The following is a 26,533-nucleotide window of genomic DNA, read 5'->3' on the forward strand; positions in this document are numbered from 1 at the left end:
AATACTTTTAATAATTAGTTTTTTAAATAGCCGCCCTAATCTTCTCATCGGGCTAGTATAGCGGGCCTATGTTTTGCGATCCAAAGTATTTGGATTAAATTGGTGCTCTGTCTTTTCACCTTTTTTCAACTTTTTCACGTCCATGAGAAGTCAAATTAAAGTGGCGATTTCAATCATGTTGGAGTATCAAAGAGGCAAAAATCGAGTAGGTTTGATGCGAGATTTTTTCAAACTGCACGGGATCAACAGGTAGCGCTCGGAGGGCATTAAGTGGCAGAGCAGCTCTCTTAGAGCCTTACCTAAGGCAACCGCGCGGTTGTCGATTGAGAGCAATCATCCCGACGTTGGTCGGTTATTTTCAAATTACCTTTGAAGTGTAGTGAGAAATCGGTATTTGAATTTTCGGTTTTTAAAAGCGAATTTTTCTTTACGTGCGGGAATTTGATTGCTATTTTAAGTATTTCTTTTCTTGGGTTCTAATAATTTGATACACACGTGTTCTAATTATTGCACCTATTTGCAATTGCTTGATTTCATGAACGGACAACTAATGCTTGTTATTACTTTCAAGTTTACTTGTTTCTTGAAATATTAATGAATGTTTGATTTTTGCCCTTTTGTTATTATTTCTGTTGTCGTATGATTTAGTATCATAAATGACAGGTCTCAATGATTGCTAATGATGCATAAATGAAGCTAGTTAATGAATCGAGTTTATGACTAGTGGTATTCATGACTTCGACACTATTTGATCTTACATTTTTTATGAAATTTTGACTTGAGTATTTGTTGTACTTTCAGTTGTTTTATCATTCAATCTAATTGAGGAAAGGTCTCGTATTATGTTGAAAGGGATTATTTTTATAGCTGCAAAGCTGTAAGCTGAGCGTAGCTATATTGCGGTGCACTTGGTTTTTTTTGTTTCGTCGTCTGACGCTCTTTTTTCGTTTTACATTTGTTCACGCAGCAAAGCTGAAAAAGTCAAATTTTCTGAATGACTTCTTCCTCTCACTAACGGCATTTGCGCGGGTGATTTCATTTCTCACTTGCTTTAGCGAAAGTTTTTAGGTTATTTGCGTGATTAGATTTTGATCATACGTGACTTACCTCACTCAATAAAATGACTTTTGCACTTTAAAACTTAGGTTTAATTTGAATTTGTTTAAGGTCAAAGGAACTCATTTGTGTAGTAAAGGTCCCTAATAAGAGGCTTCTGTGGAATGAATTTTAACAACCTTTATTGATTCATCGCTGAATGTTTTTTAGCCTAGTTTTTTGAGCGGCATCAATTTTTTTTTCAATTTAGATCTGTATCTGTTTCTATCTCTATTATATGGCACGCATGTCTATTCTTTCGCAGTTATTCCGGCAATCTGCCGGCTATGTCAATCGATTTATTTTTTCGGTCAGCGTTCATGCTGTTTATGACTTTTGCGCTAATTGTTTCCAAATGTTATCGAGTTTTTTTTAACTTTGCGAATTTATTCTATTTGTTGCCCTATCTGTTATTCTCATTAATTACAGTTCTTATCTCTTGCTAAGGATGCTTAAATGAATAGAAAGAATTGTTTCAGCTCGTAGCAATTGCTTTCTATGACTTGTTTGTTTTCAAGAAAATGTTAGTGATTTTTGGTTTTGCTGGTCTTTCTTGTAATTTTTGGGTCTCATCTGCTGATAATGAGGGTTTATTTAATCGACTTAATTGTTCCAGTCCATAGCTCTGGCTTTCTGTTACTTTACTAAATTTGTTCTCAGAAAATGTTATCGTGTTTCCAGTTTTTTTCTGCAAAGTTGGTTGCTTTTTCCTATTCTAAGGATGCGTAGAGTCGTTTTTTTATAGTGTTATTTGTGGGGTGATTCTTGAATCTTTCAATCTTCGAAACAAATAAATTTTCTAATTTTTTTAATATCATTTTTGCGCATTTAGGGTGTCTTAAACTTTCTCGACTGTGATAGTTGGATATTGCTGTAAAATTGTTAATTCATTAGTTACTTCATTTCTTTGGACTGTAATTCATGACTTGTCCTGCTATGTTCCGGAAAAATTTTTTGCTTCATGTTTGTTCACAGCTTGTTCATCATTTTGCGTGAAATCTTTTTGACTTCTCTTGGCTAGTTTCACTTTTCTTTCCGCTCAAAGAGATTTTAAACAGCATTTACTGAGCAGTGCAATATAAAGTGAATAGAGTAAATACCGAGTTTTGGAGACATCAAGGAGCGGCCTTGAAACCATAAGTCAATGTTATCAAAACGGTTTCGGTAAGTTGCATGCATACTTACGAGTAGTAAGCCGAAGAGATTTAAGAGCCCTACTGCCCTCCGGGCGTTACCTGTGCAGCCCGTTTCCGAGGACGAAAGGAAAGCAGCGTCAGACCAAAAATCGGTGAAGCGAAAAATTGCATAAAACGGCATGACTAATGTGATTGTCAAACTTCGTTTGCGAGAACTTGATTACTGTGTGAAGTAATTAAGGTCTATTTATCCCTCCGGTTCACCTCAACCCTCACATCAGCTCATTCGCCCCCAATAGCCACCCCTGCATATCTTACCCCCTCGTGCGCCGCCCTCTCTTTAACATTACGCCGTACTAACCTCTAAGAATGCAAATCACCGAAACTGTTTTGAGGAGACATAAATTGAATCTATTCTATGTTTCCCCCAAGCTTAATGTGCATATATTTTCTCTGGTCCCATGCGGACATGCTAGTTTTTTTGCATGGTATCGTGTTGTATAACAACATATAATTTGTAGCTCGGGCACACAAAAAATGAGCTTGGGGATGAGACTGAATAGATCTAATTAATTTTGTTTTTTTGTTTGGCAGACTTTTGTTACAAAACTTTTTTATTTAATGAAACGAAAAACGACGGTAACCGAAGAAAGAAGAAATCGAGTTGCAATTTTCTTCAGCGTTTCTGGTCTCCTTAGTTTGCTGTAACTAGATTTTGTTTTTGTCACTCTTATCCGCGCTCGTACTCTGAAGGATTTCTGCAGGTTTTTTAATGATTTTTCTTTGTTCTTTATTGTTTTTGTACCGATAATGGGATGTATTCTGTTGCGACCTGACAGTGTTTTTTAAGCCCCAGTTGCAAATTATGTATTGTTGTTATATAGCACGTTTTTAATTAAAAATTAGCACGTCGGTTGGGTCAAATTTGGTAAATGTCCACTAACCGGGGGGGGGGGGGGGGGGGGCGCAAAATGAAAGAGATTCCGATTTTGTTTGATCACCCATTTCTCCTATTGCTGGTTTTACATCAAACTTCTGGTGTGAATGCGGATGGTAAATTAAATTGCACATTAAAGATCGCTTTCATCTTCTCTGGCACTTTTCTTCAAATCGCTTCGTAGTGAAAATATTTATCTCATTGTTGAGAAACGACTTGATTTCTTCTTTTTGTGGAATGGTGTTGAATAAAAATGAAAATGACACAATTCTTTTTTGGGAGTCGAAAAACAATTGTATATTTTTCAAACAAAGTTTGAGGTCTCTTATGGTTTCAAATAATCAGCTACAATGCTATTTTGATTTATTTTTAGCGTTGTTTAGCAAGATTTAATTTAAACGGTTTGTCCCGTTTAAACCGAATGAATAGTTTCAGTTCAAAGCAATTGCTATCTATGAGTTAATCGTTTTGAAAAAAAAATGCTCTTGAATTTTTTTGCTAGTATTTGTACTTATTGCTGTCTTCTAACTTAATCTCTTTTAGAGACAGGTCTCATCTGTTGATAACGAGGATTTATTTGATCGATATAATTGTTTCAGTCCGTAGCTCTGGTTTTCTGTAAAGTTTTGGTACCCTTAATTTTATCTGCTCTCCTTCATAATTTAAAGCAGTTTAACTTAATTGGCGAGTTTCATAAGTCACATGGAAAGCGCGGTGAAATGGATTTAACTTTTCATTTGAAATGTTTGTCTTGTATAATTAAGTGTGTAAAGATGAATATAAGTGTAGAGCTGAAGCAGTTTTGAATTGATCCACTCATGTGCTGGTTGTTTGAAAGCAGTTCGTTCAACATTAGTTGCAGGTTTTCTGGCTTTTAATTGGTTTTGGCCGGAAGCGTTTTTGTTGTCTCCATCTTTTCATGCAGATTGCTCTCGCTTTGATGAAGTCACTCTTTAATTCGGCAGAAAAACCATCGCATTTTTCCCACTGATCGGTTTGACTTTTTAAGTGTCCAGTAATTAAATGCTCGCAAACGCAGTTAGAACTATATTATTCACGCGGTCATGCAATTTTTGATGGATCGATTTGTCGCCTGACGCTTTTGAAGTTTCGTACACGAAAACGGGATAAACAGGAAAGAAGCGGAGGTAAATAAGGACTCATAGAGCCTTTGGCTAACTAGACTCTAAGTATGTATGCAACTCACCGAAACTGTTTGGAGTTAATTCATCATGTGAAGGGCGGTCCTTATTGTTCTATGCTCCCGCTTCATCCCAAGCCCCTTCCCCCTCCCCCAACATCAGCTCCCTTTACCCCCTACACATCGTTCCTCCCGCAATCCAAAGAGCTTGAACTCTCCTTGCCTTTCTCACCGGGCGCCGTTTTCTCTGAGAACTTTACGACTTACTAGTCTCTAAGTATGCGATTCACCAAAACTGTTTTGAGGAGACTTAAGTTGTATCTATTTTGTGTCCCCCAGCACGTTCTGTTTTTTTTTCATGGTAACATGCTATATACTAATATATATTTTCTAGCTGGGGGTAAAAAAACACTGGCGGTTGGAACTGAAAAAATCTTACTATTTTTACTATATAGGTATTTTGTGTGGCAATTTCCGTCTTAACTGAACGGAAAATACCTTCAAAATCGAAGAAACAAGCAATTGGGTTGCATTTTGGTTGCATTAGTTTCCTGTGACTAAATTTTATTTCTGTCTTTTATCTGCGCTTTTTCCTGGATTTCTGCAGGTTTTTCACGAGATATATCAGTTTTCTGTTTGCAATATTGTTTTTGTGTCGATAATGAGAACAACTCTTTTTCGACCCCCTGTGTTTTGTGCCACCAGTTACGAATTATGTTTTGTTATATAGCACGTTACTATGTAAAAAAAGCACGTGCTCAAGGGGGAACGTAAAAGATGACCCCAAAGCGAGGGTTGGTGCGAAACAATAGAAACCGATTTGATTCTATCCGCTTCTATTACTGGATTAACATCAAACTTCCGTTGCGAATTGGAATTTAAATTGCACCTTATCTTTGATCTTCTTTCTTGCTCTTTGAAATTGCTCCGTAGTGAAAATATTTACCTGACTATTGAAGAATTTGATTTCTTCGTTTTGTGGAACGGTGTTTAGTGAAGTTGACGGGAGTCATAAAGAATTGTATATTTGTCAAACAAACTTTAACGTAACCGTGGTTTCATATAATCAGCAATCATGCTATTTAAACTTATTTTTTTGTTTAGCAAGATCGAAGTTAAACCGTTGATCACATTTCTCGATCACATTTCTCAAAAATTGAGTCTCAAAAGAAGCAGTGGTTCCCAAGAATTAGTTTTTTTACACCTCAAAACTCATCCTATGGAGAATATTCTTGTGATGCAGGTCGTCTCCATAAAACATTTGAAGTAGTTCACGATTTATCAGTCAAAACTTTGAAGAAGTCATTGCCAAACTTAAGATTTTGTTTTTAATAGTAGCCGTCAGCCTCTCAACGGCTATTATTTAGGCGCTCGCCCATTTTTAAAATCGTTTAACCTTTTGAGCACGTTTTTCGTTTTACATAGTCACGATTTTCATGCTTGACTTGACTTATTTCACTCGCTGTTTCGATTGAATGGATTTCTTTCATGTAATGAATTACGCAAGGTAGTGAATACAGTGAAAGTCAAAAGGGCGAAATCAAGAGAAACGGGATAAACCGATAATGCCCGGTCATTAAGTCATAGAGCATTAGCTGATCAAATTTCATTTGAGTGATTGCTAGCTGACATTAGTATTGAGCTTAATGGCTTTCAGTTTAAAAGCTCAATCATTTATAGTTTTGGAATCTAGCTGAAACAGCACGCCAAATTAGAACACTGTGACACTGAAAAAAAAACAGAAAAAGTCAGTCAATTATCTCCTCTTTTTTCAATCCGATGTACATCAAGCGCGTCAACGGCGGCTATTTTCCGGCAATCTGCTGGCTAGGTTTTAATGAACAGAATCATCTATAACAATAATAAATTGTTCTGAGTTGAAAGGGAACAGTTTGGAGAATAAAGTATAGGCACATCAGACAAAAATGGAGCCTTTTGAACCTGAATCTATTTGGCTCTCAGACAAAAATGGAGCCTTTTAAACCTGAATATATTTGGCTCTCAGACAAAAATGGAGCCTTTTAAACCTGAATCTATTTGGCTCTCAGACAAAAATGGAGCCTTTTGAACCTGGATATATTTGGCTTGTTTCCGATCGCCTGTTGAGGGAACTGTGCGTTTTTTAAGAATCTTATAATTTTTTATTCTGTGTCAATTACAGAAATATTTTCGCGCAAAAACGCATTCCACGAAAAAAACCTTTTTCAAGTACGAAAAAGTCAATGTGATCCGTTATATAAAGTAAATACCTGCCTCGAAAACTTTTTACTACGGTTACTTTTCGATTATTTCCCTGCGGATTTTCTTCCATTCCAACAGAACAATTAATGTCATTCTGCACAATTTTTAGCATTGCTCTAATTTTGACGTTTAGCGAAACCTGTCCTGTTATGTCTTTCGTTGAAAGAAACATCCCTGTTTCTGTCTCTGCAAAAAACTTAATTCAGTATCATTTGATGAATGGGCAAAAGTATTACACAGAGAAACTTCTTTCCGAATAGTTCTAAAAACTTAAAACGTTAATAGCTGGAAGTTCCTCAGTATTGCATATCGAACACTCGCTTTGTCTCTTTCCAGTAGAATCAAATTGCTCTTCCATAAATTCGAGTTTTCGTCTATTAAGCATGTTAATATGCTGCAAGAAGTCTCTTCTAGTGGAATCATATACCGCTATCCGATGTCAAATGATAGAACAAGGACCAAAATTTTAGGTCTCATTTTTCCAAATTTAATTTGATCCTTGAATAGTGGCACTTCGATTTTTGTAATTTTTCCCGGGGCTAATGTAAAGCGAGCATTGCATTCCGTCATGTGTGAGCAGTTGGTCTGATTCTAGCTGGTTAATTGATCAATAATGCCAGATTTCATTCTGGATTTGTTCAGTATGTTGTTCTTTCATTTGAAGTTTCAAAAGACATTCATTCTCCATTTCAGATATCATAATCTACCGAACCAGGTCAGATAGGCTGCACAGTGACACGTTCCAGTTCTTGGGTGATGCATCAGCAGCGTACCTTAAGTACTTCTCGCCAGAGTTGAAAACCATCTCGGAGAACTGTCGAGTGTCAGTTTCCAATCTGGGACCTTCTTTGATTGTTTTCCACGAAACCAGCTTCACTGAGCCCTTGAAAGATGACGGTTAGTTCGCCCAAGACACTTTACGAAAAGCGTTGATGATAGACGTGTAGTGGTACGCGATATTAAGCCAGAATTTCGAACTGACTTCTGCAGATTCACATAACCTTGCTTAAATCACGCAACTTTCAAGTCATCTTTTGGCTATGTATATGGGAACTTCTGGCATTTTAACTCCTCACACCGCAAACTCCAGAAGATGTCAAAGAAGTCAGTCGCATGCGCTTTTTGGAAAACACGCGAACCAACCACAGCTTTTTTGGAACAATGACAGAGGTACATAAAAAGAGGAAAGGTTTTGAAAAAATGAAGAAAGAAGACTTGATAAGTGATTGTTTGAATTTGAATAAATTATTATTACAACTAAAAGATGAAAATGCTTTCCTCCGACAACCAAATAACAAAATGGTTGATAATCTAATTGGTAAAGTTAACGAAAAAACATCGAACCAAATCCATGACAACAACAAAGTTCAACAGCTTCAACAACAAAGCGAGATTTTTTATCCAAAATTTATACCAAGATCGACAAAGACACTTATTCTCTCGGATAGTACATACAAAAAAAGTTCAAGCAAAAGATCTGAGCCCAAGTACAGCTATACGCTCTTATCCTTCAGCAAAAGTTCAAGACTTATCCAATATTGTAAAACAATACCACGGTTATCACAAGATTGAAATTCTTATTATACATGTTGGACATAACAATATTGATTCGAGAAAAAGCGGTTTTGAAACAGCTAGTATTTTAATGGAATCTATGTAAATTATAAAAAAAACTCACCACTAAAAGTTGCACTTTGCAAAATTCCACCAGTTAAAGATGATTTTTTTGCTCGCAGAAATAATAACGAAAACATAGACAATTATAATGAAGCTTTAGAAAATGTGGCAACGGAGTTGAGTGGCGTTTCTGATATTGACGTTGTCTTTTGAATGATATTCTGGAAACGAAAGATATCAGCAATGATGGAATACACCCATCAGTCAGTCAAGGTATACCTAAACTTGTCAGAAATCTTCGGAATTTCTACTTATATCTTGGGCTTACTGTGTCGGAAACTGAAATAAAACCCAGAATTATTAACCGAAACTTTGGACAAAATTTTGATCACTATGATAACAACATTTATTTTGGTTTCCATCCGAAACAAGCATTTTTTTACCTCCAGTTCAATATTAATTTGGCTGATGGTTTGTTGAAATATAGACCAATGCAACTTTTCTGGATATTTTTAATTTTCAGTAAACTTATGGGAAGAGAAAATTATACTGAAATTCATAAACGAAAGTTTGAAAAGTATTATTCCAGCAAACATAATGTTAGATTTTTTTAAACAGTTGATTCATACATTTGTTTTCTTCCTTAAACTGTTAATTTTGTGTTCACTTGTACGTCTCATGATGTCAGATGACATTGAATTGAACCGAGGGCCTCAACTGGAAAATTTGATTGAGTATTCAAGTTTCTTAAGAAACAGAGGATCAAGCCATTCGCCATTATTTTTCCTTATTAACTGTCAAAGCTTGAAAAACAAGTTTAAAGAGTTTTCAAACTTTTTGCAAACAGCACCCATTAATACGTTTGTCGCTGTAGCCGAAACCTGGTTGGACACAAATTGTATTATTGAAAATAATTTTTTAACAGCATCGCATACTTTCTTTGGGAAATGTAGATCAGACAAAACAAGGGCTTCAAAGGGTGGAGAGAAAGGAATTTTTGTTCGAAAAAATTACCACCCGTAATACATCAAGCATTGGAACGGTTGATGAGTTTTTTAATCAATTTGGGTTGAAATAAGCGACCCTCTGACTGAAAAACTACTTGTTAACATTTCTTATTGCTCAAACAAACGTCTTGGGGAGTATTTTTATGATCAATTAAGTATCGAACTATCGGAGGCATGTAGCGCTACAGATAACGTTATTTTAGGAGATAACAACTTGAATCATCTGAACAGGACAGGAAAAAGTAAACTTGAAATTTTTGCGTCAAATTCAGGATTAGAAATCGTTAACCTAAGGGATGCAACCAGATGTACTCATTTACACTTATTGATCACTGTTTCATTTCGAAAGATCAGATATTTGCCTACAATGTCACAACGACCCCTTTTAAGTTCGACCATTTTCTTGTTATCTTCGAATCAAACCTCTCATTGAAATCTGAGTGATAATATAATAACGATAAGAAATTTTTGACTTTTCTCTTGTTCTAAATTTAACAGAGATCTTTCCCTTGCCGAATGGTGGAGAATGTACCAATGTGGCAACGATATGCTTGATTCACTCATCGTTATTTTTGAGAAAATTGTTGAAAAACAGGCTCCAATTCAGACTGTTGAAAAGGGGGAGAAATTTTAAGAATTCTAAGCGCTGGTTAACACAAGAATTGAAGCATTTGATTGCCCAAAAGCATTTTTTTCAATAAGTGAAAAAAGTCCTGACAGCGAGACGTACAAAGATTTTAAGCGTTTAAGAAACTTAGCTAATAGGAGATTAAGGGAGGTGCACAAAAATTTTTGCATCAATTTCTTCCAAAAACTGCTAACAAGTAAGGAACAATAATAATTCATTAAACAGATCAGTCTGAGTGGAAAAAGTATCAAGATTGATGAAATCAGATTTGATAGTGGTGAAACTTCAAGGGAACCAAAAATGATCGTGAATTGTCTAAATAGATCTTTTGGTAATCTAGATTTCAGAGGTTCAGATATTGCTTGCATGTACCCTGATAAACTTAATATACCCGAGTTCACATTCAGAACCGTGACTAGAAGAGAACTTTATTCAGTCATTGACTCGTTGGACGATAAAAAAAGCAGCAGGACCTGGTGAAATCTCAATTCGTCTCAAAGTCTTGCAAATCAGCTATAGGCGTACATATACAGTTCGCCTTAAATGAGTGCATTAAGGAGAAAAATTTTCCAACTGAAATGAAACTAGCCCATGTAACATTAATTTTCAAAAAGGGTATAAATTAGATAGCACAAACTATCGACCATTTTCTGTAACTCCGAGTTTTGCAAAAAAATTTTAGCGCCTCCTTCTGACTCAGATGAAAGAGTTCGTTGATAAGCCTAAAATTATAAATAAAGAGCAATTTGGATTTCAGAAAAAGTCAACAACAGATGCAGTTTCAGAAGTGGTTGAAACAGTTTCTTCGAATTTAGATCGAAGCAAAGAAACTGTTGCTATTTTTTTAGACCTTGCAAAAGCGTTTAATTCCATTTCGCATAAAATTTTTCTTAAAAAAAGTTGAGATGTGTGGTTTTTCCCAGTAAGCGAAAGAATTGTTGTTTTCATTTCTTGCCAACAGCAGACAAAAGCTAAATCTTAATGGCATGTTATCTGATTGTGAAATTCTGAATCACGATGTGCCACAATGAACTGTTTTAGGACCACTTATTTTTCTTTATATGTGAACGATTTCTCATGTAATATAGACACAACAGAAAAAGTAATTCAATTCGCAGATGGCACAAGTTTTGTCTGTGGACAGAAAAGTAGCTTACATGGAAAAGTCATGGAATTTTTACAAAAATAAAACAGAGAGAACATGAAGAAATGAACAAGCTAACTTTGAATACAAACGAAACCGAATTAATCTTTTTCTGCCGCGATAATTTTATTTTCGGATATGTTTCTTTCAAAAAACGAAGTTCTCACAACAAAAAAGTTGTAGATATCTTGGTATTCAAATTGACAGCAATCTTAGTTTCGTTTAGCAGCTGAATAAAAGCTTAAAAATGATGGCTCATGCTATATGATCAATATACTTAATAAGACATCAAATTCCCCTGAACGCGCGCGTTCTTCTAAAATCACTTTTGTTTTCACACCTATCTTTTTCGGCAATCTTTTTTCTAAATTTATCTGCAAAAAAACCTAAAACGCCTTAACCGATAGATTAACTGGAGAATAAAATTGTGCTTTCTACGCAAAAAGTATGACAAAGCTAGAGATCTGCTAATCCAGACCAAGACGCTACCAGCTGAGCTAATAATAGCAAAAATTTCGCTAACCAAATTTCATGATATAGCCGGGCCAGAAAATCTGAAAAATTTTACGGGTATTTGAGCCTTCATCAAAATACTCAAACAATTCAAAATTGGAAAGAATGTCAAAACTAGCTTTGGAATGAAATCTATTGTTCGTCAATGCGTACAAAATTGGAATAAGTTACCACAGTGGTTTCGGTTGGCAAAAAATGGAAACGTTTTTAAGAAAACGTTGAATGATTTCTTGCTCTCACAACATGAAAAATTCCTTTGAATAGTAACATAGGAGCTTTTAATAGTTATTTTTCTTTTCAGGAAGAAAACAATCGGAAGAAAATTTTATAATGTGATTCTTTAAGAAATTGGTTGATGTTTATTATAGTTTGTTTGAATGATTTGAAGTATTTTTTTTCAAGTGTTTTTAACCATATTGTTTTAATTTTAATTTACTTGTTGCAAAAAATAGGCATTTTGCAACTTTCGACGCGCGCTTGAAATAATTTCGCTGGAAACCTCATTGTGCATTGAGTGTATATTGACATCAAAACACTGGCGGCAACTGTAGGATTGAATATTTGTTGGTCAAATATAAAGCATTGTTGCAAAACTATTTTTACTATCCCTTTTTTTAAGGTGACTTTACAACGGCAGAACAATTGAAGCAGAGATTTTCCCAGATTGGCAGATCTCCTGAGGGCTTCAGCTCCATAAGCTACCTAGGAGTGAGGACTTCCGCCCCTCCGACAGATTTTTCGATTCTCAGGGAGGAAGTGTCAAATGAGATCAGCAAAACAGGTGTTAGATCCACTCGGCCTCTCCATATCGTGTTCCAACTCCTTCAGGTAAAGCTGCCTCCCCCGCACCCATAATCCAGCCCCCCCCCAAAAAAAAACCCCTAATGTATCCCTTTAATACTCCCAAACTCCCGTCCGTCCCCCACTAAGCTTAATCTGGCATCACCAAACCAAATCTAACTGCCATTAAAGCCAACACTCACTAGTCATTTGAGAGCAATTCGCCTGACGGCTTTACAATGACATCTTGCCGCGTTGTAAAGGTGGCTAATGAATTCACTTTTTTGATATTAAAACGGTTGTTTGTGTATGCGAAACAGGAATCAGAACTGATCCCATTGGCGTTGTTAGTTAACCGGATTATTGTGAAAAATTCGGATTGTAGTCTAATAATCCATGAATGGTATGTGCTTAGGCTTTGAATGAGAAGTTCAATGGACCAGTTGACAACCTGTTGATGAACACTCTACCTGATGAGTACTTCACTTGTGCTGTACAGTGCATGGCTTGCAAGTAAGTGAATTGAAGAGAATTTACTTCTTCTATAAGTAATGTTGCCGAAGTAATTTAACATAAGCTTAAGGGTTTTCATGAGAACCTTGTCTCAGATTAACTGTTTTGGTGCAATCGTTTAACGTATCATGTACAATTAGTTTTGCTTACATTTTCGAAGGCGCGGGTTTTCAGTTATTTTCGGTTATTTTCAGACGTGAATGAAAGAAACTTTTCCGGATGCGTACTTCCAGACTTGTATTAATTTCACTTTCGTTCCAGTTTGATAAAAACTGCTGTAAATAATTTATTGAAACGTAGTATAGCACCCACAAACTCAATCCAAAATTTACACGGCTAGGTATTCACAATCAAATGCGCTATTTAGGCAGTTAGGTTCAAATTTACTGTTGTGTCTTGCGCGCATCTTTAAAGGCTGGTTCTTCCTCATAGTCGCTGCTACTTTCACCACGCCCATCAGCCTCGTTATTAATAAATGGGTTTGGGAGTATGTTCACTTCGAAGCAGAAGGTGGCATCGAAATCTACAATATGGTCGCTATCAGTATAGTCTTCGTTAATATTACTTGTTTCTGCAAATTCCGGGTCAGGTGTTTCGCATTCTGTTGCACTTTCACTGGTTCTATCGGACACAATAAAAGTTTCATTTTTGTCCCAGCCTCGACTTGAATCTAGATGAAGGTGAGTATAATTATCCACGTTTTCGTGTGTGAGGGTCACTCGTAAATTAAATGGGACCACTATACGTCGTCCCATTCAACCTATCACTATCCTATGAAAAGTCTTCGATGCGGCACTGATCATTTATGTAGTGGCCAAATGGAAACGTTATCCCGTCATTAGAAATGTGGCATTTTTTCATCATAGGCTGTGAGACATAATCTATTTGTTCGAAAGGTTTATAGGACACGATATCGCGAAACCATCTTTGTTTTCGGTGCGCAGTGTGCTACCAGTCTAAAGCGTATTGGTGTAATCTGCATGTCAAAGAAAATTTTGTTATTACTTTTGCGGGGGTTTTTCGGCTACCTATCAAAAGAAAAAGGCAATGAAATCAAGGAAAAGACTATCATACTACGTTAGTCAATACTTTGTAATTTCTTAATCAGTTATCTAAAATAATCATTTTGAGAAGTTATACTGTATAGCTTTGGTCTTATAAACTCTTGGTCATATAAACTCTTGTATATACCCCAGCAAATTCATCTTGAGCTTCAGGACGACACGCTCGTTATCCTTGCCGTACAATTCGTGATCTTTTGAGGAAGAAATTTGCTTTTCTTCAGATCACTGTAGAGGTCTTCAGAATTAACTCGATATAACAAACTGTCGGTGTCACTAGATTATTCTACAGTCGTCGGAGGTTCGCTTCGTGCAACAGCCTGATACTGGAGAGATTTGGCTCGTCGGAGGTTCGCATGGTGCGACAGCCAAACTGATTCTAGTGATATTTGGCTAGATCAATTATGGTAGCCCCTGCTATAGTTGGTGTGAACCAAAAGATTTTTCTGGGGTGAAACAGAAGAGCAGCCATATTCTCGTCAAATACTTTGAATTTATCAAATTGCAATTTGCTCATTGGTTAGAGCTCTCCATCTCGCTATGTTGATTTTCATCCGGCCACGTTTCCATTCGCAATTCTGCCATAAACGACGTTGTTCATTAGTTGCGTAAAATGTAAATTAAGATGGATTTTCCTTACCACTAGTCACCAGTTAACATACAATTTCAACAGCCTGCTGTTTGGCACGTTTTGTTTTTTATTGAAGAGAGTCTGAAAGAGCTTTGGGACTTTGGACGAGGGTAAGATATGGCTCTCTTGCAAATTTACTTGATAATGACTCAACCAGTCATCTTTGTTTTCTAGTGCAAGTGGAAAGTCATTGTGAAATTCATGTAGATTTGCTGGATAATGTAACTCGACTTCTAGAAAGTAACCAAGAGGCCTTTAGAAAAATTTCCAGTGTGATGACATACAACGTCAATTCAGGCTGAGGGAGTTTGTCGTTCTGCATAACGCTACCGTATGGGTTGTTAGCGTCCACGCACAAGCGAATGTTGACTGGCGTGAAGAACCTTAATCAAGCAGATATTTGTACTTTCTCCTACATACTGCTCCTTCTACGATATCGAGGTGCTCATGTTCCTGAAGCCACTCAACGTTCGCTTTACAAATTTCTGAAGATGCTTCCTTAGTGATATCTGGTTTTGTATAAAAATGCTTGCAATTGACTTTCTATGAGAAACAGCTCCCTGTGAAACTCACAGACGCATGCCAGAAGAGCACAGACAATTGTGAGGCAAGGATTTTGGTAGTCTTGGAAAGGTTTTCAACTCAGTGTCTTCTACATCTTTGCGTGATCTAAGTTTTCGTGTGTAATTTTAACTGAGTTTCCTTCTAATGGTTTTCTCCATTCATGGTTTTAACTTGTCGGTGTACGTTTCTCGACGACTGACTTCTGAATACGGATGGAATTTTTCGCTGAAAAGCCTCAATTCTGATTAATTGCTCTCAAACGAAGTTTGTAGCAATTATATTACTCCTGTCGATCTTTTATGCGATTTTTCGTCTGACCCTTTTGACTTTTTGTCCTCGAAAACGGGATTAACTATCAGCGCAGAGCGCACATTAAGTTTTATTAGAGCCTTTCAGCTGAAGTCTCCAAATATGCGATTCTTCAAACTGTTTTGGAGACTTTTACTCATGGTGTGAAAGGTGTTTTGACTCCCCACAACGCCCCCCCCTCTAGACAGCCCCCTGACTTCACCCCCATCCCTACCCCTGCACATCGTTCAGGAAATAAAGCCCCGTGCAGCCAAAAGAAACCCCTCCAAGCGTTGCCCACCTTTGGTGCCCCCCAACTGTTACTCCCCCTGTTGCACTCACTTCCCGTGCCTTCAATTAAGCTAAATCTGGCGTCACTAAACCGCGGCTATCTACTGACGAAGCCAATCGCTCACCGGTCGTTTGAGAGCAATTCGCCTGACGTTAGTTAATTATGTGAAGATTAATTGGGATACAAAAAGGATACAAACAAAGTTTTCAAGCCAAGTTGCCTTGATCTTCCGTTTTTGTTGGCTCAAAAGATTACGGCGCTAAGCAATTGTGATGCTGGTCATAGATTTGTATATGACCCACCATAGGAGCTACGTCTGCGTTCTTTTTTGTTGTTGTGCGCAGCCAAGAAACTTTCCGCTATAGTGGTGGTGTTTAATATCAATTGAATACTCATCATCGAAAGGCGCGTTTCATATCCAATATTTGTCAGCCGTTATTTTGGATAATGGCGTTGGTCACCTTTGAAGAAGAGAAGTTCTGGCTTTCATTTGCAAATGGTTTGGCTTGTGTGCGCAACATGAGATTTCTTGAACGAAATGTTTATAGTCCAACAGTTCCTTTGATGTTAGTCAGTATGTCGACCACTGTGTTATAAGTTCCCATCATCATAGTCCGTTATGTGGACGAGAGATCACAGTGGCTTTGGCTGGCCTTTTTTCTGTTTCTTGTCCTCTTTTAGGCGTTATTCTACAGTTCATCCTTAACTGTATGTCGATTTTTGTGAGAAAATTGATTTCACTGAGAGCCAGTCTCCAGTGAGTTGAATTTAATCATTAAAAAGTTTTGGAGTTGAACTCAGTGTTCGAGTCAAAAGTTTGCGTTGAAGATGACGATATAAAATGAACAATGAGCTGGTCTGTGAAACAATTTTGACTAATTTTTCTCTTGAACAAGCTGTAACTCTGGTTGATAATATTTTCCATCAAATTGTCCTTCGTTTGTATCAATGTGTGAAAACGTCGGTGAGTTCAGGGCTGGTTTTATTTGTTCAAAAACTTTGTCGCTGAAAGTTTGTCCGTCTTTTGGGTTTACGAAGGGTATTTGTATGAGCGCTCAAAGGGACAAGCTGTGGGATTTTAAGTAACTTGGTTTTGAGCCGGTTTTGTTACTCGGTTGACCAGCGGATTTTATAGTTTTTTTTATAGTTCACTTTTTGATCCAATTTATAGATACAGGAGTATGTTCACTTTTGTTAAGAATGTCCACACAATGTTTTGAAGGCTCCAGGAAAGTCTTACATCGTCAACCCACACCTTTTGTCAAGGTACTTTGTTTTCAAGCGCTCCAAACGCAAGGATCTTAAAGGACGGTCAGCTGCAACCGAGATATTTAACTTTCCTGCTGTACTTTGCTGATTTGTCCCCGAAGCCAAGTCAACGGACCAGATTTCATTTACTTCTTTACTATTACTTTAATTATGGGAAGTCTAGCCAGATGCTTCCCAAATGTTCTTGTGGGCTTGTAAAAACGTCTTCTTCGCGGTCAGATGTTTCCAAGATCTCTTTGGCGTAATTTTTGAAACTAAATGAGGCTGAGTTTGGAGGGCTAAGGTTGGATCTCTGGAATCCTTCTGAATATCGGTTTTGTTGGTTGCTGTGTGTTATAAAAGTTTAGTTCAGGCTTCTGCAGCAAGTGTTTCCTTATTGATACGACTGATGCCATCTGGATCTTCAATAGATACCGTCGTGGCTTCTACTATCCTTTTGAGAATAATATGCTTTTTCAATTATTTTTCTGTCCTTCACTCTCAAATTTGTCATTAATGATAGAATTGTTGTGCTTTTTTTTGAGAATAACTTCAATCTCACTGCCACAATCCGACGTCGTTCAGGCCGTAAGAGCACCTTGCAACCAAAAACCACTCCCACTGTTGCCCACTACTGTGGCAATACTGAGTTTTCCTCTTCTTGGTCTGTTTCGAGCTTATTGCTGGGATCTGTCTGCAGTACGCCATACTGTTTTTTCAGTTTTGTGACATTTGAGTGGCTTTCTGATTTTAGACAGGATTATTAAACATTTCATCTTTCTGGTGTTGAAATGTAACACGAGAGGGCAATGAGTCTTAACAGCAGGAATTTTTTTAATCAACCGGTTTCCTTTTTTTAAGCTTGTTTGTTGTGATAAGTTAGATAAGAAAGAAAACTCTTCGGAGGTGGCTTGATTAGTTCTGACTTGGATACCAAATTTGAAACCGATCGATTTGACCAAAATGGTTGTTTGGTCACTATATTGCTGCTCTTTCAAAAAATGTGTTATTGAACTGTCGACCAATGAAGCTGATCCGCTGAATGCCAAGGGGTGAATTCGATAAATTTATGTGAGTTCAATGAAGATTAATAGTACTGGGGCATTTACTTTGTTGAAATGAATTGTTTCACGTAACTGACACTTATATATTCAACGTCCTGCTATAGTCAATTTGGAAAACTCTTTGACATTGAAAATATCCTAACTTGCATCGTAAAACACCACAAGACAGATTTCTAGCTCCGATATCAATTCAAAGCTTGAAAGTTTGATGATTGGCATGTTTATATTTGCCTCTTCAAACTTAAATGTTTTGTGTTGGTAAAAAATTAAGAGGAGCTTTGAAGAATAAAATGTTTTCCAGCAACATTCTGATTATCAGCTGTTTTACAGCAATTTGAGGGACCGGAAACAGCTATAAACAAACGGTCAGTTGTTGAAATGATTTTGCTCATAGTTTGAGAATGGGATGAGCATAACCATTTTCACGAGAAAGAAGATAGAACCATAATGAAAACTCTTCACAATCAAGCTGAGAATGCATTAGTTTGACCATAGAAAGAGTTATAAGAAAAATAATTATAAAAATTTGCATGAATTAAACAACTTCTGTGCGCGGCGTCCCTGAATTACAAAACATCCATGATCGCCTTTCCTGGTGAGTCGCATCAAACACTAATTCAGTTGTCGCCTAACCTTCATCTCACTGATTCTCTTTTCTTTACTCATTTTAGAATTTTCAAAAAAATCATATTGATTTTTGATATTTGATTATATTAGTTTCACAAGATGCAAATTGAGAGCTTTGGTTTTCATTCATATAAGTAATTATGTAGTTTGCGTTTACTGTTTACTGTTTTTTTGTCTATGGACACAATTGACAGTACGTTGTCTCTAATTCGTTGCCTGATTTAGGGTGGAAAGTTCTCATTGGTGAGTGACATCAGAACTAATACTGCACGCCTAAGTATGTTTATTTCCGCTTTCGGTTTTTCTTGTCCATCGACACGGTAGAATTTACATTCCTCCTAGAGACGTTGATATTTCTCGAAGGCTTTTACTTCAGCTCCAGTACAGGCAGTTCGCTGTTTCCTCTCCACAGTTTGACCGCGTCTGTCAAATTTTTCTCTCGTTTACGAATTTAACTCAACTCACTTTCATCCGGTAAACAATTCTAAACCGTTAAATCTGGGGACAAGTTTGATTGAAGTAGAAATGGTGCTGCCTTGTCCCACCGTAAATTATTTCTATCTGTTGTCTTCGCAGAAAAAAACTGCCAAATGAAACCGAAGTGCTGTGCTGCCAATAATCTGTTTCATATAACAGTGGTTAATATACACTCTTCCTATTGAAACAGTGATGAAATTTCGACACCCAACTTTAGGATAGGATTTCAATCGAACAGTATGTTGAATGAAATTGAGGTAGAATTGTCACAGTATCACAATAACTTTCTATCAAAAGGGCTCGTTCTTTGATGACAAAACTACTTTTTTCGAAATTCTTTGAAATCAAGAACAAGCATCGTGATTTCATTCTTCAATCAAACTGAATAAATTGCTGTTTGAAGTTTTTACATGAAGACAGAAGTCAAGTCCTGTCTGATCAAGACGCTCGTTTTTTACTGGACAGGGTAGAACATATGAATAGCCCGGTCCTTTATATTGAAATACAAATCCTGAACTCTTTTGAAGTGTAGAGCGCTGCCTCAAGTTTTGCGAGATTTGAAATACTTGTCCAGAGAAGAATTATGAATACGACTCAATCTACCTGAGGGTGTCTTTTATATCGCAATATCCATATCAAGACCAGGATTCAAGTATAGACTTGTCGTTAAGACTGTTTTTAACTTTAATCGTATTGTGAATAATCCAATTTTTGTCATCAGTCTTTTTATTTCTTAAAAATTTTGTGAATAGCTTTCAAATCGAGCGTTGCTATGGTTGTCATGGCGCAAAATAGCTTCATGGTGCGAAAATGGTATACTTTTGCAGATCGCCTAATCTCCCTTATCCCTTTCCCTCTAGGCGATAACCCCCTATTCTCTTCCCATGTTTAAGTATTGTGGGATAATACCCCTCTCTTGGTGCTCCTAGCTTGTCTGACTACTTTTCTCTTTAAAATGAACGGCTATAGAAAAGTGTATATTTTTCTCGATTGTATATAGGTAAGTTTTGAATTGTGACAATCATCAATTGACATTGTTATATAGAAGCCGTTGTCGTCACAGCATGAACCACATGCGGACTGGGAAGAAACACAGTTCAAGTAGCAGATGTCATTACCAGGTCAGAACTCAAATTTTCCGAGATTCTTTTTCGATTGTTCTTTGTTAAATAGTTCGCATTGAATAACAGCTTATTACAGTGTCTTCACTTTTATCTAAATTAACTTACGTGTGTGCGTAACTGGCCATTTACACGAAATATTACGCCAACAATCCAATAATACAGCACCTGTGACTTAAACTGTCGAATAACACTAGCTATTACGTCGAGTGTCCATTGATAGGAAATATTATTAATTGCTCTCAATAGATGTTTGCAGCAATTATATTAGTCCTGCTGGTTTGTTTATGCGGTTTTTCGTACTACCGACTTGTCGTCCGACAGTTTTTTGTCTCACCATTTTATTTGATAAACAAGTAAAGCCTATAGGACATTAAGTCGCTGAGCAGTTCTCTTAGAGCCGTAATACTATTATCTAAGTGTGCTATTCACAAACTTTGGGAGACATGCCCTCACTCTCTTGACCCCTCCGCTCTCCCACTTCAGAACCTTCATGCCCTTCACCTCGCTCCACCTATAACCGCACAGGCTTAACCTTTCCCCTCCGGCCTCGTTTCAATTCTTGAATAACTGGATACAGTTACTTGAAAGCGGTCGATTTATTAAGTCAATTGGAGAAGTGATTGAAGTCAAATTGAGGAAGTGATTTTGGTCACACCGAAACAGGAAGTGGAACAAACAAGCGAGTGGTTTTGCTGCATACATTTTTTTCACTCTAATTTTAAAGAGTGAGAAAACAAAAATTTGGTTTCTCGACTGTAATTTTTTGTTCACATTTGCGGCAATTTGACTTCGATTTTTGCCAATTTTTTTTCAATCTTTGATCCGATTTTCTTTCTTAGTGATTTTCCCAATCCATTAATATTTCGATTTTTGCCAATTTTTTTCAATCTTTGATCCGATTTTCTTAGTGATTTTCCCAATCCATACATTCTAGGTCTTTTTCAATAGCCGCGTCCTCAATTCCAGGCGGCTATTACAGCGCTCCTAATTTTTTACAATTCAAAGAATTTGAATTGTTTTGGGGCGCTGTGTTTTTTACAATCCAAGAATTGGATTGTATTGGTGCTCTTTTTTTAAAAAAATTTTGTTGACTTTGAGCTTGCAAAACAGGATAAACAGGTAAAGCTCAGCGGGCATCAAGTTTCATTAGCCTTTAGTAGTTCTTCAAGTACTTAGAGTGGTGAAGCTACTGGGAAGGCCGTAATTCAAGGTTAACAGGTCATTTTCAGAAGTTTTTTAGCCCAAAAGGTTGCGATTTTTTGTCTTTTTTCGGATTTTTTGTTGGACCAGTCTGAAATTGAGGTTTCTAATGGTTGTTAAAGGTCTTTTGCAAGACGTAATTACTTTTTATGGCCATTTTAAGAGCTATATGTATTGCTACACCAAACATAAACCCGGTAATTTATTCTAATTTTTAAAAAATTTTCAAGTTTTTTGAATATTTTGTTTCAGCTCGTGGTGTCACAATAATAGGTTGTTTTATAGTTTCTAGTGGTCATGGAATGGTTTTCAACTTCACAAATTATACCAATTATTTTAATGAAACTTGCAGTTTTTTACAATTTTCTGACGTAAATTGTCATTATTCAAGTTTTCCAGCTCCAGGGGGCAAGAAATCTCGTCTAGGGTTTGCTAATAGTTTACTGCAAAATTTTTATTGGCCATGGCAATTTTTTCAAGTTTTTGAAAATTGTTGTCAATTTGTTCTAACCTAAACAGCCAAAACATTTCCTTCGGGTTTTGATAATAGCTTACTGCATAGTTTCTAGTGGTAATGGGGAATGTGTTTCAAGATTTTAATATTACAAATTTTAGCGATTTTCAAATTGTAATTTTTTGAGTTCCTGAAATTTTAGTCTTTTTCTTCAGTGGCCAGGGTTTTGCTGCTATTGAGTTTGCTAGTCTGTTTTTGGAACAAAATAGTTTTCTGTTTTTTTAGATTGCAAATATAAGTAATTTTTTAAATAAAGCTTGCAATTTAATTTTTTTTATTGTTTTCAAATTTTTTGATTTTTCTGAGTTTAACTATCTTTATTGGCCAACAAAACTTTGGAGTTTCTGGAACAAAATAGTTTTCTGTTTTTTTAGATTGCAAATATAAGTAATTTTTTAAATAAAGCTTGCAATTTAATTTTTTTTATTGTTTTCAAATTTTTTGATTTTTCTGAGTTTAACTATCTTTATTGGCCAACAAAACTTTTTAAATGTTGCAGATGAGTTACAAGACAGAAATCCACAGAGAAAAAATGAATTTGAACACATTTTCGAAAAATATCTTTTCATTTGAAGCATTTTTCGCATTTCTTTTTGAAGCATTTGTCATTTTTTTTCGAGATTATCTACCTTTAGTGTCAAACTAACTCTTTCAAGTCTTTTGCGTGAATTAATGACTATATTGCATTGTGTCATAAATGGCCTTTAGTTTAAAAGTTTTAGGAATAATTGTTTTTGTATAGTTTGTTTCTCAACTTTTACTGTTGTTTCTCAACTGTTGTTTCTCAACAAGTATTGTTTCTCAACTTTCGAGATTTCGTCTTTTTGGATGGGATTGTTCAATTGATCTGCTGTTCAGGTATATTAGGTCTCTTGTTCATTCAATTCCTTGGATTGTGTTTCAGGACTTGTCCTGCTATGTTTTTTTAAGATGTGTTCACTTATTTTTCAATGACTTTGATCTTTCAAAACGGGATAAACAAGTCAAGCCCAGCGGGCATTAAGTTTCTTTAGAGGCCCAAAGTGGACGTTAGTAGTCCTTCAAGTGCTTAGAGTGTTGCAGCTGCTGGGTTGGCCTCAATTCAAGGTTATAAGGTCATTTTTAGGAGTTTTCTGCCCCCTCTGGCGTCACTCCCCCCCCATTCCACACCCCTGCACCTCCAGGACTTGTCCTGCTATGTTTTTTTACTTCGTCGAATAAAAATTGTTTCGCTTTACCTAATCTTGCCGCTTTTTCGACATGCTGCTTGAAATCTTTTGATTTCTCTAAGCTTATTTCATTTTTGCTCATTCTGCTCAAAGATTTTTTTAAAAAAAAAGCAGTTGCTCAGCAAAGCAGTCTAAAGTGAAGAAAATCAGTATGAAAAACGAAATCAAAATGGAAACGATGTACACCCATTAAGGCCAATTTTAGATGCCCTCTACTCGAATTTTCCTCTTATAAGTCTTCGTTAACAGCTCTAATATGGTTTGGCATTGATGCTAGCCCCTGCATTCTCTCTTTAAGAAACAGGAGTATGCATAACTACGACTTTCATTCAAAATAGTTCGCACTTTTAAAAAATCTTTTTGTACAAGAATCAGTTTTAATCATTGTTTTACTGCTCCTTCGATCCCAATCTGTGATATGGGAATTGGCGGCTAATTTCTGTCAATCTGCCAGTTATGTTTTAATACAAAATTATTTTAGGACAAATGTTTTAATATCTGCCGGGTATATATTTTATTTTTGTTTCCTTTCAAGTTTTCTCTAATAAAATGCACTTTCTCGCATATATTACTTCAAATTTGTACGTTTGGGAGCGCTTTTAAATTGCTCTCAAACGAAGCTCGTAGCGATTATATTAGTCGTGTGGTCTTTTTAATGCGTTTTTTTTTCGCTTGACGGAATTTTCGTCGGAACCTTTTAAAATTCTTCCTCAAAAACGAGATAAGGAGGTAAAGGACAGACGGTATATAGTGGCTGCGACGCTCTCTTAGAGCCTTACGCCTGACTATTCTCTAAGTATGTGATTCTCTAAGTATGCGGAACTTTTTCGTGGAGACAATTTTCATGGTGTGCAGGGCGTTTCTTTATCTTAAATTGACCCCCGCAGTTACCCCGCACTTAACCCCCCCCCCCCCCCTTGACACTCATCATTCACCCAGCATCCTTATGCTAGCATCTGTAAGCCCCAGCTGGAGATTATTGAAGCAAACTGCTCGCCAGCCGTTCGAGAGAAACTCAACCGACGATAGTCGGTTATGTTAGAATATCAGCATTTTTTAGGCTTTAAGACTGGTTGCAATCAGTGTTGATTCCTGGGTCTAGTGATTTTTAGTTAACCTTTCAGCTCACTAGTCTCCAAGTATGCTATTCACAGAAACTGTTTTGGAGACTTATAATTACGAAGTGAACAACGTTTCTTATAGGGTGACCCCACCCCACATCAGCCCCCTCTGGCGTCACCCCCCCCATTCCACACCCCTGCACATCGTTCAGGCCGTAACCAAAATCCGCCCTCCCACTGTTGCCCCCGCCCGACGTTAGTCGGTTATGTTTTTGGCTGACATTGTTCAATTGATCGCCTGGTCAAGCACAGTAGTCCTACGGTTTTTATTCATCCATTCAGCGGGTGCTATCTGGCATTAGTATTATGCTTAATAGCGTTCAGTTTTAGAAGCTGAATTAATTAGTTTTGGAATCTAACCAAATATGCAGAATTTGCAGACAAAATAGAAATAATTTTGACACTTGTCAATTTCTATCTCTTATTTTTCCTTTTTCTGTTTTAATCCCAATGTTCGTCAAGTGGGTTAACGGCGGCAATTTGACGGCTATTCTTGCTATGTTTATTGGTATTCTTTCTTTATGAAACAGTAGTGTCCCTAACTACAAAATGCAGTCAAATTAGCAAGCACTTATCTTTGTTAAATCATTTTTCTGTTCTGTTTTTGATCCCAATGGGGATCGTAGGAATCAATGTTGGCTAATTTCTGACAATCTGTCGGGTATATTTGACACTCGTCATTTATAGCCGCCGTCATCATCTCAAGGGCTATTATGTAGGCACTCTTTCTTACAACCCAAAGGGTTTGGATTGTTTTGGAGCGCTGCAAGATCCGCTGTCTTATTTCTTCTTTTCAGTGAAAACTCAAGTTAATGCTTTTGAAGGTAAACTTATGTTTTCTAATTGTGCATAGTTGCGTTTTTGATTCCACCATTAGGCAGCTATTGCTTTTTTATGACTTCGGAGTTTTTTTTTCGGAAAAAACAAACGTATTTTTGCAGTGGACAGCTAAATTTTTTTAATTGAACCCTGTTTTGCCTTTATTGTCATTTTTTAAAGTGTTTTTTACTCGACCCATTAACAATGGACTTCATTTACCCTCTTTTGAAACAAATTATAATACACGTAAAGTTTTTTGGAGCAAATAATTTTCATGCTTAAACACAATTTTGCGACTAGTTGCAGGGAATATTGTATACTATTTCCTTCGGTCGTTGACATTTTAGTCACTCTGTCCCTTAGTGTGATTGATAAACGAAGTTGTTCTTTTTAGCGGAAAAAAAGTGCAATGTGCTTAAAGTTTTCACTATATGTACACGTGTGTTAATGGCATTCCGGATAATAGAATGGGGAACACGTTTTCTAAAGTTGAGTTTTGCACTTATGTTTTTTTGTTTGTGGTGCCATTTGCTCTGTAGACTATCGGAGAGTATTTCTTCAAATGTCGAGTCAAGTTATTAATTTTTGGACTTCTTTAGATTATATTTCAGGACTTCTAATGTTATGTTGTTGAAATTCGTTTCACCTTTTTTTATAGGCACTCTTTCTTACAACCCAAAGGGTTTGGATTGTTTTGGAGCGCTGCAAGATCCGCTGTCTTATTTTTTCTTTTCAATGAAAACTCAAGTTAATGCTTTTGATGGTAAACTTATGTTTTCTAATTGTGCATAGTTGCGTTTTTGATTCTACCAATAGGCAGCTATTGCTTTTTTATGACTTCGGAGTTTTTTGTTTTGGAAAAAACATTTTTGCAGTGGACAGCTAAATTTTTTTACTTGAACCCTGTTTTGCCTTTATTGTCGTTTTTTAAAGTTTTTTTTATTCAACCCATTAACAATGGACTTCATTTACCCTCTATTGAAACAAATTATAATACACGTAAAGTTTGTTGGAGCAAATAATTTTCATACTTAAACACAATTTTTCGACTAGTTGCAGGGAATATTTTATACTATTTCCTTCGGTCGTTGACATTTTAGTCACTCTGTCCCTTAGTGTGATTGATAAACGAAGTAAAGAAAGTGCAATGTGCTTGAAGTTTTCACTATATGTACACGTGTGTTAATGGCATTCCGGATAATAGAATGGGGAACACGTTTTTTAAAGTTGAATTTTGCACTGATGTTTTTTGTTTGTGGTGCCATTTGCTCTGTAGACTATCGGAGAGTATTTCTTTAAATGTCGAGAGTCAAGTTATTAAGTTTTGGACTTCTTTAGATTATAGTTCAGGACTTCTAATGTTATGTTGTTGAAATTCGTTTCACCTTTTTTTATACATAAGTCGCGGCTTTCACTTTTGACTTGCCTCACTCACTGTTTGAACTGAATGGAATTTAGAATTCATTTAGCAAATTTACGCAATTACGTATATGGTCAGAAAGCGAAACTAAAGGAAACGGCATAACCCTAAGATCGCTGGGGC

The 26,533-nt window shown here is 36.5% G+C and overlaps 2 protein-coding genes across 4 annotated transcripts in view; one reads left to right on the top strand and one right to left on the bottom strand.

The window, feature by feature from the left end:
• LOC142349646 (zinc finger FYVE domain-containing protein 1-like) overlaps positions 1-26,533 on the top strand; it is a 482,388-nt gene that overhangs the window by 421,143 nt on the left and 34,712 nt on the right. For all 3 annotated transcript variants that reach the window (XM_075401359.1, XM_075401358.1, XM_075401360.1), the window contains exons 7-10: positions 7,244-7,447; positions 12,079-12,287; positions 12,655-12,752; positions 20,050-20,125. In XM_075401359.1, coding sequence (XP_075257474.1) covers positions 7,244-7,447; positions 12,079-12,287; positions 12,655-12,752; positions 20,050-20,125 — 587 coding nt within the window. The remainder of the gene's footprint in view (positions 1-7,243; positions 7,448-12,078; positions 12,288-12,654; positions 12,753-20,049; positions 20,126-26,533) is intronic.
• LOC142349649 (elongation factor Tu-like) overlaps positions 1-26,533 on the bottom strand; it is a 317,975-nt gene that overhangs the window by 158,913 nt on the left and 132,529 nt on the right. The window lies entirely within an intron of this gene.

Source organism: Convolutriloba macropyga, chromosome 11 (genome assembly GCF_964194025.1).
Source record: "Convolutriloba macropyga chromosome 11, txConMacr16.3, whole genome shotgun sequence".
Classification (NCBI taxonomy): Eukaryota; Metazoa; Xenacoelomorpha; order Acoela; family Convolutidae; genus Convolutriloba; species Convolutriloba macropyga.